Consider the following 14417-nt stretch of genomic DNA (forward strand, 5'->3'; position numbering starts at 1 on the left):
GCATCTGAGTTATTTCTCTGCTTTTCTCTCTCCTCCTTCTAAAAGAAGCAGCTTGTTCAGTTGTGCTCTGAGCTTGTTCTGGATAGAAAATAATGATGTTGTCTATTGTGACAGAGACTAGTACGTAATAATCTGTGAAGACCTAGCAACCTTTTTCGAAGGGCTGATGCTGCTAAACAAACAACAGCCTTTTGAGTTCTGTGTCCGTGGCAAGGTGATGTATAATCAAAGCATCTTGCCAGGCTAGGCATGAAAAAGAAGAAAAATTGCTCAATGCAGATGTCCACTCTCCCAAATGCAGAGCTGCTTCACAACATGCCACTTAGCCTTGCAGCCCCACCAATGGCATGTGTGCAGCCCTGTGCAGCCCTGATCTCCCATGTTCAGTGTTTATCTTCAGAAATGGACATAGGGATAGTTCCCCCATCATCATTTCCATCAGATTACCCTAATCAGCTGTCAAATAGCATTCTGTAACCCCATCTGTAACTTGGCATCTGAGATATCCAGTCTTCTGTATACAAAACAAGCACAGGAAACGGAACTAGATGGATTGTCTTAAGATAATCCTTTGAGGGACTTCTCCTCTTTCCTGTTTCTGATATGAAATAGATTGTAATGGGGAAGAGGGCCTTTTGGAGGGTGGTGCTCTGGCTTTTGAGTGCTTTTACATGGGAGTGCTGAATGTGATGCCCTCATTTGTTTATTTAAAAGATTTGTTATCTCACTTTCCACCCTTATGGAAGCTGACATAATAAAAGATGATTAAAAGCAGTCAATTAAAACAATAAAAACTAGTCAAATACTTTAGCAATTGGCAGTAAAAACTAACAATAGCACTAGCAAAAAAAGCTAGTCAAACCCTAGTTAAAAGTGCTACAGATAAAGATCTTTTGACCCATCTGATGAGAGCCTGGAATTTCTGCAGATTTTTGAAATTATTGCACAGTCCAGTCTTGCTACTCATAACCACCTCTCTTCTCTTTTCCTGTCGATGTCCTCAGTTTTCTTTCCCCTTTTGTCTTCTCCCCTGTTCCTCTTGCTTTGTTTTCCTGTTTTTTTAAATGGGCTCCCACTGGCCATCCAGCCCTGCTTCCACAAGGTTGCTGTCAGTTGTGAAGCTGACAGTGTCTCTTTTCAGCTCATCGCTTGGTGATTACGTCATCACCAAGCCCTGTTGATCCAAGCGATTAGCTGCTGCAGCTCTTCACAACTCTCCTGAAGCCATCAGAGATTGCTGGTGCTGACATATACATATTTCACTTTTTAAGGCAGACATAAAAATCTTTTATTTATTTTAAATTATAAGTCATTATGGACGCAATCCTATCTTGCACTGGAAGATAGGCAAGCCAAGAGGATAGGTGCTCAAAGTGGCTCAACCAGAGGTAAGGGAAAACTCTTCCCCTTACCTCTGGGTAAGCCACTGCTGTCCCTATGGGTCTCTGTGGACTTGCGCCACTTCCAGAGGTGGCACAAATTCAAGGAGAGCAGAGTGACTTGAAGCCTCTCTGCGCTGCTTGGGAAAAGGGGTTGGGATCCGGCATAACATTTAAAAAAAAAATCCCTGCTAGCCATGGATCCGTAATCTAGTCAATTTTTCTGTACTCATTACACTCAGATAATGAGGGCCCTCATATAATAATGGTTTTCTTTATTAATGCAGAAAGTTTAACATAAGTCACCAGTGCTAGTCAGGTTCCCTTCTAACCAGGGTTAGCAAATCTTCCTTTCAACCCTGGTTTCCACCCATGGACACTGAGCACAATCAGCCATGTATATAGCATTTGCAGCCTAGATAGGGTTAATCAGAACAATACTAAGTCCCACTCATTTGTGGGAATTTCTGTGCTGCTGTTTGCATGCAAGTTTTCTCACTTCCCTGATAAGAGAACTCCTCTGGGTAATAATAGCTGTTTTAAGACTGCTGATTTGGGGCTGACATTTTGTTTTCCCAAAAATGGGAAGAACGAAAGCCAGCTCTAAGTTCTTGCTGCTGTACCCTGTGGATACACAGAACATAATCACATCTAATGACTCTGATAAATGCCAGACTGTGTGCACCTCTGTGTGTGGTGCTTGTTTTGTATACAGAAGACTGGATATCTCGGATGCCAAGTTACAGATGGGGTTGCAGAATGCTATTTGACAGCTGATTAGGGTAATCTGATAGAAATGATGACTTAATCATTACGACAGACTCCAAATTCCCAGATAGAATTCCACCAGGTTAATCTAATTTACTTGCTGTATTTTTTCCTCTTCCTCTTTTTTTGCCTGAAAGAACCTGATCACTCCGCTTGTTTTCTATCATAGAATCAACACATTTTTAAAAGCATCATATATTGGTAAGCCTGTGGACATACAAACAAAATTAAAACCTTGGTGCAGGGTTTGGCAACATACAGCCCAAAGGCTCTGTCCAGTCCACCAAGACCATGCAGCTTCATGCTGCCACCTTGTGGTGATTTGCCCACAACTGGTCAGTTTTCTGCTTAAGGACCAGAGTTGATGCCCCCTGTAAACTGATCATTAAATAGGGCCCTGCTCTTTGTGGTTTGGCCTTAAGAGACTTGGCTGATGACAGTGAAGAATAGGTCTTTGTCCTCAGTGAGCCTCCTCCTGTGAAATTCTCTCCCAAATATTTTCAGTTTTAAACTTGATTACTTAACTGAAAACATGATGGTTATAAAAATATAACTGTGACAGCAACCACAAGCCCAATAAATGGGTAATGAATGCAACTAGTTTCCAAGAATCAGAGACACTGAGAGTACTAAAACATCAAAGACAACGAATTAGTAATTATTTAAGGGAAGTTGGTTGTTGTTGTTGTTGTTGTTGTTAACAGTATTTATATACCACTTTTCAACAAAAAAGTTCACAAACAAATAACTAATGGCTTTAATGGTTCCCTGTTCCAAAAAGGCTCACAATCTATAAAGATGCAAAAGAACACCAGCAGATAGTCACTAGAAAAGACACTGCTGGGGTGAGGAGGGCCAGTTACTCTCCCCCTGCTAAAAAGAGGAGCACCCACTTGAAGAAAGTGCCTCTACCCGGTTAGCAGGGCTTAGCACTATACACAACAGACAAATTACTAAATATTGGCAAATCTTAACAATTTGCTCCATTACCTTCAATATATACCTTCCCCAACTCTTATGCAACCACAGTTAATTTGGCAACACATCACACATTTCATGTGCAGCACAATCATATACAACTTTACTCAGAAATAAATCCCAGGGGTGGGAACTCGAGTCAAGTGAGTCTGAGTTGCAAAAACACACGTTTTTTGCTGACTGTTGTACAATCGAGTTCGCTATGTGGATGACTCTGGCACTGAAGCCACTGACTTGGAAACAAGTAAAAAATGGTGTACAACTCAAGTTACTAAGACACAGTCTAGGTTGGTGTGCTTCCATGTCATGCAAAAGACCTCATGCGGCAATCCAGAAGCCAATGCAAGCAGCCTATATTTACTCTGTATTGTATCATGGTCCCTGCCTGCTGCAATCCCCCTATTTTAATTTAGTTATTTTCTAAACACACCAGGGAGTATTCAAACCTGTGGCTCCTGAAACTAATCCAGAGTAGTTTCTGGCTGCCTTAGCCCACTGGGCTTTTGAAAGCCCTACTGTCTACCTAAGCAAAGAGAGTCTCCACATAATCTCTCCACATAATGGATTGTTCTTCCTATGTAGCACAGCAAACCCCCTACTTTTGAATTAATTCCCTGCATTATGAATTGGTTCCTTTGCATCAGGAGTTGGAAAGACAGTATGGTGTAGTGGTTAGAATGCTGAACTTGAATCATAAAGCTTCTCCGGTTTGAATCCTTCTTTTGGTGAATTGACCAATAATTTATGAAGCCGCAATCAAAACGATGCGAGCAGCCATGCCTAACAGTTTGCCAAATAGACTTGAGACTCAACCAAGTCCTGAAAATGCTCCAGTCGTGTCTCCATGGCCACCCATTAACACCTGTGCATGAGTCGAGTCAAAGGGGGCGGGGACTTGGAACTCAATTTGAGTCTAGCCGCAGTGGATTTGCACATTCCTGATAAGTCCTACTGCGTTCTATGGGGCTGAGTCACTAGTCAGCATGTTTAGACTTGCGACCTAAATTGCTTACTTTAGAGATGACCTCTCAATGAGATAAACTAGCTAAAAAACACACACTGAATGACATCTTGTAAATTTCACATCATGGTAACATTTATTTTCTGCTGTGCAGACTCCACAGTTGCTCTACCAGGAATGTGTAATAACATCCCTCTAAGCATTTAGTCTAGAAAAGAGAGGGACATGATTGAGACATATGAAATTATGCAGGGGATGGATAGAGTGGATAAAGGGATGCTCTGTTCCCTTTCACACAACACCAGAACTAGGGGACATCCACTCAAATTGAGTGTCAGGAGAGTTAGAACAGACAAAAGAAATTATTTCTTTACCCTGCGTGTAATTAGTCTGTGGAACTCCTTGCTGCAGGGTGTGGTGACGGCCAAGATGCCTTGCCACTGTAAGATACAGGAAGCTGGACTAGATGGGTCCTGGACCTAATCCTGTAGGGCTCTTATTATGTTCAAATTGCAATTGCAGAAACCTTATTTGAAATCTAAGGACCAGAAAGGCCTTATGCAAAACTGAAGATGGCCGTAGCATGGGAATCAGGCAGCTCTGCTACCCTTCAAAACTATTTCTAGGGTGCTTTACAAAAAAGGTATAATAGCAAAACAACACAAATATATGCAGATAAAGCAAAACAATACACACACACGTGTGTGTGTGTGTGTATAAAATCAGCTGCAAAAACAATTTATAGAACTATAGAAAAGGTCTGGGAGAATAAAAAGATATTTGTATGTGTGACAGACCTGCATCCTTCAACTCCTCCCAAGGAACAGGTCTACATCAAAGAGGGAGGGATAGGATATGGATATGGGAATGTTCACAGCAGTGTGAGCAATAGACCACTCTTTGGCATGGAGCTTGCTGCAGGAATAAAGTTTATTGGTGCTTTGGTGAACCAGAAAATAAAGACCCTTACTTACTTAACCCTTGTTTCCCTAGTTCTGGGCATTGGGAATTCCCACTTTAGGTTGTTCCAGCAATGTCTGGCATGAAAGGCAGTGTCCAGGAAGGGATGCCAATCAAGTTTGGTAAAAAAGGGGTGAGCTCCTTACTGGGCTTGCAGTACCTAGAGGTTTGGGGCTTTGACCCCTGATTATCTATGGAAGAAGGGAGTTTGAGAGAAGATGTTGAAAACCATTCTGCTCCCACATACGAAGCTGCCTGATGAACACATGAATTGCCTTATGCTGAGAGAGGCTCTTGGTAATCAACACTGCCTGGCAGCATTTCATTGGGAGTTCCAGAGTGGGGTGTTTCTCTCTCAGCCCTTCCTAGAGATACTGCCAGGGATTGAAACAGGGATATTCTGCTAGCAAAGCAAGGGCTCTGAGCTACAGGTTATCCCCAAAAGAATGGCATGGAAGGGAGAAGCCTGTATGTGAAGAAGGGTTCTAATGATGTGAACAACCTGGGTGGAGGAGGTCTTTGGTTTAGTGTGGCCCTGAGCATTTCTAATTCTGTAGATAGCCTCGCTTTGGGACCTGGTACCAACAGCCTCACCTGCCACTGCTGCTAGGGCAGGGTAAGAGAATGTTATGTTTTGGGCATGCACCCTGACACACAGTTTTTAATGACAGGACCATTACATCCTGGACAACTGTGTCCTGGTCAAATGTGTCCCAGTGTTGGACATTTCTTTTTGTGTCAGTACATATACTGTATATTTATATTAGGTGCACTTTTAATTTTTTAAACACAAAGGTAAGGTGTAGGGCTAGGGCTGGGATCAGAGGCTTAGGATATCTAAAATGGGATTTATTGCCCAGTTATACAGTTTGTTTGTTGCCAGTTATAGTGGGATACAAATGACTGGGATACAAAAACAAAAACAGATTTGAATATCCAGGAGCACCAATGACCGGCATTGCATTTGACCAGGTCACACTTGTCCAGGATGTAAATGCCCAAATTACCACAGTGTTCTTCTGTTCTTATTGAGTTCAATGTGGTTATAACGGACTGTGCTATTTGCAAGCAAAGCCCTCTTCACGTCTTGGTTGGGAGGTAGGAGGTCGGGTAGGGAAGAACCTGTCTTCTCCTGTTATGAGCGCAACAACCCTTCATGTTGAAAAATCACTTACCTGGAGAGATAACCATAAGTGTAGTGCTTTATGATGTAGAACTACAATAACTGCTTTTTTATAAGGCTTGATATTTCAGTGACATGCTTCTGGATGGTGGCATCTAATCTGAAGCTGGTTTTATAACATCTGTAATTGCTTATTGGAGGACCTGGGGAAAGCAGAGAACTATTGTGTTATTTTATAGCCCACGGTAAGACAGGCAGGATGTAAAATGCTTGGATTGTTTCTCTGCAGCTCAGTGCAGAACCAAGGAAAGCAGGGACTTACCCCCCTTTGCGCTCTTCCCTGTTCGCTTTCTTATTCATTGCACACCTTTCAGCGATTTTTCTGACCCTTCTTTTCTCTTTGCTGCCTGTTCCCGTGATTCACGCCCTTAAATATTTTATTGGCAGAGCACTTAGAATATGTACTGTCCTGGTTGCAATCTCTAGAGGTCACCCATGGGTTTAATAATAAGATGTGAACTAGTGACTCTGTAAAAACTTACTTTGGATTCTCAATGGTGCATGTTTTATTGAATCCAATGTTAAAGGCAGTTAACTTATAAATTGGTGATTGCAAAGGTTAAGGGAGCTTGTAAAGTAAATCCTCTTATGTAAAGAAACGGAGGGCCAATTTAGATGGGATGCCAACTGCACATAGCACAGTGAAAAGTCCTTACCCGTGAAGCAGCTGTCTGCATATTGCAGCATATTTTAAAGGGCCTGATATCATGCCCGCGTGCATACAGCATTTGCACTCAGCATCCCACGGTCCAGGCCATAGCCAGCCACTTTGATGCCATCTACTGCTCACTTGTGGTGCAAAGATGCTTTTGTTCCACTAGCTGTGTGTAGCTTTCAAGTGAGTAAGGGCACATGGCCAGAATCACACTATTGAACTAAGCAGCCCTGGATGGGAGACCACCCACTCACTATATGTAAGTCGCTCTGACCTCTGTGGTAGAAGAGTGGTGTACAAGTGTAACAAAGAATAATAAATACATTTTCATCAGATGTGACAGACTTTTAGTGATGGGAAACTTGAAGCATGTTTTCTTTGCAGGCATATGTCATTTCCCTTCCCAGGGTTCCATAAGAACTGTAGCCTTCTAAGACCTAGCAGCCTTCAAAAGTCTTCTCTGACAAAAGAGGGCCACATGATGTTAGAATGTTGTATGAGAACCAGGGCAACCTGGATTCATATTCCCAAGCAAGAATTAAGTTCACTAAGGCTGAAACGCATGCTTTCTTAGGAGCAAACCCCATTGAACACAGTGGGCTTTACTTCTGAGTAAAACTGGCCGGGGGTTGCACCTTGGACTGATTGCTGACTCTCAGCCTAAACAAACTTACAGTGTTGTTGTGACAATAAAAGGCGGAGGAAAGCCATCTCACACTGCCCTGAGCTCCTTGCAATAAAGAAAGAATTAAAAAAAACACGAAGAAATACTCAACACTTCACCTAACTGCAATTGCCAGTACTCTTTGAGAGAAGCTGCGATCAGTGGCATAGCTAGCCCAGTTGCTACCTGGTGCAAAGAAGATTCTGTAGCCCCCCCCTCCTCCCAATAACAGCAAATTTAATCAATTAAATTGGGTCTTTTTGTTAAAGTGAGTGAGAAATGTTAGTTAATATTTTGAAATAGCAAGCACTTGTTGAAAGTACTTGTGGCACTTTTATAGTGCAATCTTATTCATGTCTACTCAGAAGTAAGTCCCATTGTGTTCAATGAGGCTTACTTTCAGGAAAGTGTGCATAGGACTGCAGACTTACAGTGTTTGCAAGGCGCACACAAATTGGGGATCACATTATCTCTCTGCTGCAATGAACAAGTGGAAAGTCCAACCACAACTTTAATTCTCAAGACACACTGAACCTCTGGATTCATTGTGAGAACTATGGGGCTTGTGCAAGAAGCAAACACTGGCATTCTGACAAAGGAGACCATTTTCTCTTTGCGATGGCAGGTTGCTGCCTGCTTGGGGGGGGGGGACTTACATTCATCTGCTGGATGAGGTGAGTGAAGGCACCCCCTCCCACCATGTGAGTCTGTGTGTGTCTGTGAGGGGGGGGGGAACTGAGCATCTGTATGTGTGAGAGAAGGGGGCAGGCTGTGTGTGTGTGTGTGTATGTGAGGGAGCATTTGTGTTGTGGAAGCTCCAGGCTTGGGGGGGGGTGTGGAGAAAAAGAGGTTCTGGAGACTCCAGGCTTGGAAGGGGGAGAGAGAGAGATTATAGATGCTAGAGGCTGGGGGAGGGAATGAGAATGCAGAAGCTCTAGGCTTGGGGGGAACAAAAAGGCGCAGGGGCGAGAACGCGCAACAACCCCCCACATGACTTCCATAGGACTGCTGCAGCCCTGCCGACACACAGGAGCTTGGCTGTGTGTATGTGATAGAGAGAGAGGTGGGGAAAGAGAGCGTATATCTGTGTGTGAGAGAGACAGAGGGGACCACGTGTGTGTCTGAGAGGGAAAAAGCGTGCGGGAGAGAGAGAGGGATACTGACCAACCCACTGGGCTGCAGCATGGCAGGTGATGAAGGAGCCCTCTGGGCTTCCCAGAGGCTGTGCCCTGACGGGACATCACTGGGCAGCAGGAGGTGCAGGAAGCAGAGGGAGGTTCCCAACTGGTTGGCAGGGCTCTGAGCTTTGGACCCAGTGAGGAGGGGGGGGCTGAACTGCAGCAGTAGTGCTCACTGTCCTGCGTTGTCTGGGATGGGCATGCTTGGTTGGGTGGACAAGAGGCTTTGTGCAGGTGACTGTGTGCCAGCAGGGCTGTAGCAGCCTGAGTGGAAGTCACACAGGGGCATTGTTGTGCATTGTTGCCCCCCTGCCTGCTGCCCGGAGCATTTGCTACCCCTTGCACCCCTTTAGCTACACCACTGGCTGTGATAAAACTGCTTTGTGTTTGTAGCATGGATTGCCCTTAGTACTGGCCATCCTGTTTTGGACCCAGTTTGAACTCTGGGTACTGTAGATCCTGCATCCTTTCCTCGCTAAACTGGAGTTGGTATTTGCACAATGCATGGGCACATCCTTTGACTGGATATTATATTAGAAAGGATACCATTCAAGAGTATCAGTAAAGACTTCATGGGGAATTAAGGTAGTTTCTGATGGAGAAGATCTTCATGGGCTAGATGATGGATTGCTGCACAAAACGTAGGTGTTCTACCACTGAGCTGTAAAGCACCACCCCCAAGGTGTGTGAGTTGGATGTGAAATGAACAATCAGAAGGCCATGTGGGCAGATGCTAAACCAGTGATTTTCATCCTTTTTATCTCACAGCAGAGTGACAAGGCACTAAAATTGTCAAGGCACTCCATCAGGTTTTTAACTACTAACAAGACACACCATGCTACCAGTGGGGGGCTCACATTCCCCATTGGCCCTACTAATAAATGACCTTCCCCTAAATTCCTGTGGCACACCAATGTGCTGTGGCACAGTGGTTGAAAATGGCTGTGCTAAACTTTGTGCAGGTCTACTTAGTCTGCATTTTGAACATGCCAATTTGCTCCTGCGAATAGACCTGCTAATGACCCTCCATGTGTAATAATTGCAAGGATAAAGAGTATTGAAACCAGATTTGTTAGGATGAGTCCTATGGGCACGATAATCTGGGTTTTTAAAAAGCTTGCAAGTTGTAAAACAGGTCTGTTAATGTTTCCTTTTAGTTGAAAAGTCGATGGTGCTTGGAATTTATGTCTTTCAGATTGCTGGCCTGTTAAAAAATTCATCTATTTATACAGAATAGGCTTCCAGTGGATGGGATCTTTGGCCCATGAAGCTGTGTAGTGTTTCCAGTGACTAGCAAAGGCTCTCAGGGTCTCGAGCAGACTTTTCTTCTAACCGTGCTTCCCAAGATCCTTTATTTGTGGGATGCCATGGATTGGAGCAAGGACTGTCTGTCATGCAAAGACTGTGTTCTGCCACTGAGCTACAACCTTTCCTGCTAAGTATTGATCATGCCTCCCACATGACTTTGATGGCTACAATATTCAAAGGAAACAAAAAATAAACCATGCTTGACTTGTTTTGCTCCACCCGCTTTACTTTCTTTTATGTTGTTGTTTGTTGTTTTTAGATGCATCATCCCATCCAGATGAAACCGGCTGATAGTGAAAAGTCCAATGGTAAGTAATTAGCAACCCATTTCATACTTAAATGTCACTATCTGCACATTTGAAAGAAAAGAATTTGGATTATCTTTTGTGTCTCATGGCCCTTTTGAGGGACCTTTCCATGCAGCTGAGACAGGTCTGGGGCAAACATTGACCTTCTGTGAACTCCATTTATCTTGCACGAACAGATGGAAAGAGAAAAGGTTCCAAGAAATGTCCTTTTTCCTCCCAGATAAGAACTGTATGCCACAGCCTTGAAGAACAAATATGTGCTGATATGCAGTACTCTAGTTACAAACTCCTTTAACAATCAAAATGAAGTTGATACACTGGATATGGATAACAGTCCACCATGACAATGGTTCCTAAACTGTGAGCCATGGCTCCCCAGGGAGCTGCGGATACCAGCCAGGGGAGCTGCGGAATCCTTGCAAAAACCCTGCTACCCTATACAATGTATAGGCTTGTAGCTCTATTAGGAAGCCATTGCCAATGGGCCAGTAGGTCAAGGAAGCTGCCAGTAAAAAAGTTTGGGAGCCACTGCATTATGAGGATATAGAAGAAAGAGGAGAAAAGTTAGCCAAAATCCTGATTCAAATGTTTTCACTTTTCATTAAGTGGACCTAGAATTGTCAGACATAAGCTGTAGTTACCCCATCAGTTGGGAACCAGGAGTTGAGGGGATTAAAGCCAAGAAAGACTGTTGTTATCCAGGCAAAATCCCAGCCTATTAAACAAAATGGTATGTACAATAACTGGTGACCTGATAGATCCCTGTTTTACTGCTAGGGCCAATATAATATTGGCTGGTTGGCAACCTCATTCAGCATATGTACCATATACACCTTATACTGTGTCAGACGATTGGTCCATCAAGCTTAGTATTATGTTTGTGCAAATATTGGTTTTCCACATCCTTACCTGGAGGTGCCAAAAATCAAACCCGGGACCTACACAATGCAGGTGCTCAACCATTTAGCTACAGCCCCAGAGCTCTAGTCAGAGGATTTACAGGAAGGTCAACAGCCACAGCAAGGTGATCGCGCTGGCTGAAATATGGTAGGACCTGAAAGGATGATTCTGCTGGTTTGCTACAAGGGGCCTCAACCTGCTGCCCTTCTCTCCTAAGAACTTGCCTTGCCTTGTAACTTCCTCACCTAACTGCAGTAGGAGCTGGGACTGACATCAGAGACCTTGCTCTTTCCAGAGGTTTGTTTTATTGATTCAAAAACATGTCCATAACATTCACTACATATGGGGAACTTAAATGTGTATGAATGGCACCAGTCGACCTCTCCAAAAAGAGGCACGGCAGCCTTGGCGTGTTTGGTTTTTAATCTAGGCCTGCTTCGCTACTTAATTCCTATCATTTGCTAAGAGCCATGTCAATGAATTCTCCTACCTCCTTAGATTGTGAGAACTTTGCTTTTCCCAAATGGCAGAAATAATCGTAGCTGCTTCCTTCTACAGCATCTTTGCTCCTCATTAATTAATAATCAGGGCAGAAGCCATACACTTGGAGATTTAACTACCTGCAAATGTAAATGATGACTAAGCCTGAAACCTCCCTGCAGTGTGAACTTTTTCTTATAGTGCATTCTGTTTTTTCATATCTCAATGGGTTCCATAAAGTTAAGGGGGGAAAAACGAAAACATTGCCTTGCCTTTTGTAAAGAGTCCATGAACAAACATAACAGAAACAGGCTAATGGTTATTTTTCCAATCAGAATTGAGCTAGTATGGTTGGTTGCAATGCTTGTCTGTTGACCAGGCAGATATTGACAATTGACTGTCTTACTATATTTATTAGATACAATATTGTCAAATATTCCATAAAATGGGGGGGGGGGGTTTACATTTGCAAGGGAGCATCTCTCCCACATGCCAATTATCTTTGTAGTATTGATCCAAATTCTATTCTATGTTTCAAAAGACTACAAGTGATCCAATCCTGGAACTCCTGCCACCGCATCTGGTTGCACCCTCAGCAAGAATTGGAAACACATTTCCATAACCATGTAGTTCCCACTTTTACTTTACCTTTATTGGCATAAAAATAAGCAATTTCATACAAAGTCATAGCACAGAGAGAAAAAGGCAGCTTCTTATGAGGAGCTCTAACAGGCCACATCAGCTAACCTTTACCTTTACTATGTTACACAATAGGCTAGTTGGCATATTGCGAGGATTAATGTTATTCATATGGCTGTTTGAACACTGAAGTATTCTTGAAATTTTGTTTTAATGTTGTTCTTCATTTTGTGAGCAGCCTTTTGAGTCTGGTGCATACTACAAGGTGGAATACAAATTAAATAAAATGATTGCAATATGTGCACTTGCAGTATTGAATGAATCTTTCTTCCTTTGTTTCATCTAATGTCATACTTTATTAAGTGATTATACAGACCTTGATATTTGTAAATGCGAGCCTTGCTCTCAGTCATTTCTACTCACAAAGAAAGGGTTAGCAGCTCTAATAGAAATTAAAGCATTTAAAAAAGAAATGTATTCAGACAAAAGATGTGGAAAAAGAAAATGGAGATGAGAAATTTAAAATCCCTCTTTATAAGACTGCAAAACCTCCTAGCATACAATCTGTCCATGTCACACCTGGATCTAAAGCTGCCTGAATTTAATTAGCAACTTTTTTCTATGTGTTAGTGCTAACATATGGCATTTAATTACTACTTCCAACTCAGCACTTTGTTCCACTTATAATTTCAGATTCTTTTTCTTCATGCTTTCTGCAAAGTCATAAAAGGGCTCTACCCATTTTTCTTTTGTTCCCCAGGAGAATTTTCTGAGCTGCTTGTATGGAAGAGATGGAAGGGCACATTTTGTCCCCAAGAGGTAGACCCTAAATTGCCATTAGCATTGATGACAAAAAAGAGAGGCATCAAGACTCATAGTGAAATGCAAATAAATTGGATACTTAGCAGATAAATGAACTTGATTCAGTGTGTTTGTTGCAGAAGGGCTTCAGCTGGCCAGTGTTCTTATAGAGGAGCCAACTCCATTCATCTTGCAGATCATTTTGCACCCTTACGAAATGTCATTTGTTGGTATTCACATATAGACACTGAGGGACCAAGTCATTCCAAGCATTCAGGTGGAAAACTCTTGGGTTCAGTGTGGAGTTCGGTGTTTGTTTCCTGTGTTTTCTTTCTTTCTTTAATCCAGAGCTGCTCGGGGCAGGTTGCCTTCCAAATGTGGTAGAAAGGTGGGCAGGGAAAGGCTGCTTAGTCCTTTTCTTTCTCAGGGAAAATTGTCTGCCTGGCACTACTTGCATGGGGTGGGGGGAGAATAAATTCCATATTGGCCTGCCACAGGGCCAAAAGGGTTAATCAACTTCTCTCTACACTGCCTCCTTTTGCTCAAACACAGCCTGTCACAATCTGCTTTGGGAAGTTTCAAAAATAGAAGAATCCTCGAACTCTGTTCATTGTGCAATTTGAGCCTGACGTTGTGATCCTATGCATGTCTACTCAGAAATAAGTCTCTTGAGTGTAATGGGATTTTCTCCCAGGTAAGTGTGCATAGGACTGCAACCTAAATGAGGCTTCAGGCATTCTAAAGCAGGGGTTTCATACTGAGGGCCAAATGACATTCATGATGCCTGCTGAGGGCCGGAAGTGATGTCGTTAGGCAGGAAGTGATGTCATTAAACAATTCATAACCAAAAATAAGCACTTTTTCTCACATAGAAATTCATTAACTACAAATGACTGAAGAGAAAACACGCAAATCTTTATCATATTTCAAGACATGGGAGAACCCTATTTTTGTGGGGGCTGCCCTTTTAGCAGTAACACCTCAGCACTGCTCAGCAGCTGAGAGCCTGAGGGCCAGATAAAAAGCTTCCACAGGCCGCATCCGGCCCCTGGGCCTTATGTTTGACACCTCTTTTCTAAAGTAACAAGAAAGGATCTAAAGACCTTGGTGGACACATGTCTCTTAAAATTTTTGTAAAACGCAGCTGGGAATGCAGTTTGGATTGGAACAGTAGAGCCCGGGGGAAGCAGTTTTGTCTTTTTTTTTACAGCCTCCTAATGAAAAACTGTCCCTTCTAATTGCTGTTCCCCAATTA

The 14417-nt window shown here is 42.9% G+C and overlaps 1 protein-coding gene across 15 annotated transcripts in view; it reads left to right on the plus strand.

The window, feature by feature from the left end:
* Positions 1-14417, plus strand: part of CELF2 (CUGBP Elav-like family member 2) — a 503139-nt gene that overhangs the window by 395054 nt on the left and 93668 nt on the right. For all 15 annotated transcript variants that reach the window (XM_066633616.1, XM_066633614.1, XM_066633615.1 and 12 more), the window contains one exon: positions 10294-10342. In XM_066633616.1, the coding sequence (XP_066489713.1) occupies positions 10294-10342 (49 nt within the window). The remainder of the gene's footprint in view (positions 1-10293; positions 10343-14417) is intronic.

The sequence above is a fragment of the Tiliqua scincoides genome, chromosome 7 (genome assembly GCF_035046505.1).
Source record: "Tiliqua scincoides isolate rTilSci1 chromosome 7, rTilSci1.hap2, whole genome shotgun sequence".
Lineage (NCBI taxonomy): Eukaryota > Metazoa > Chordata > Lepidosauria > Squamata > Scincidae > Tiliqua > Tiliqua scincoides.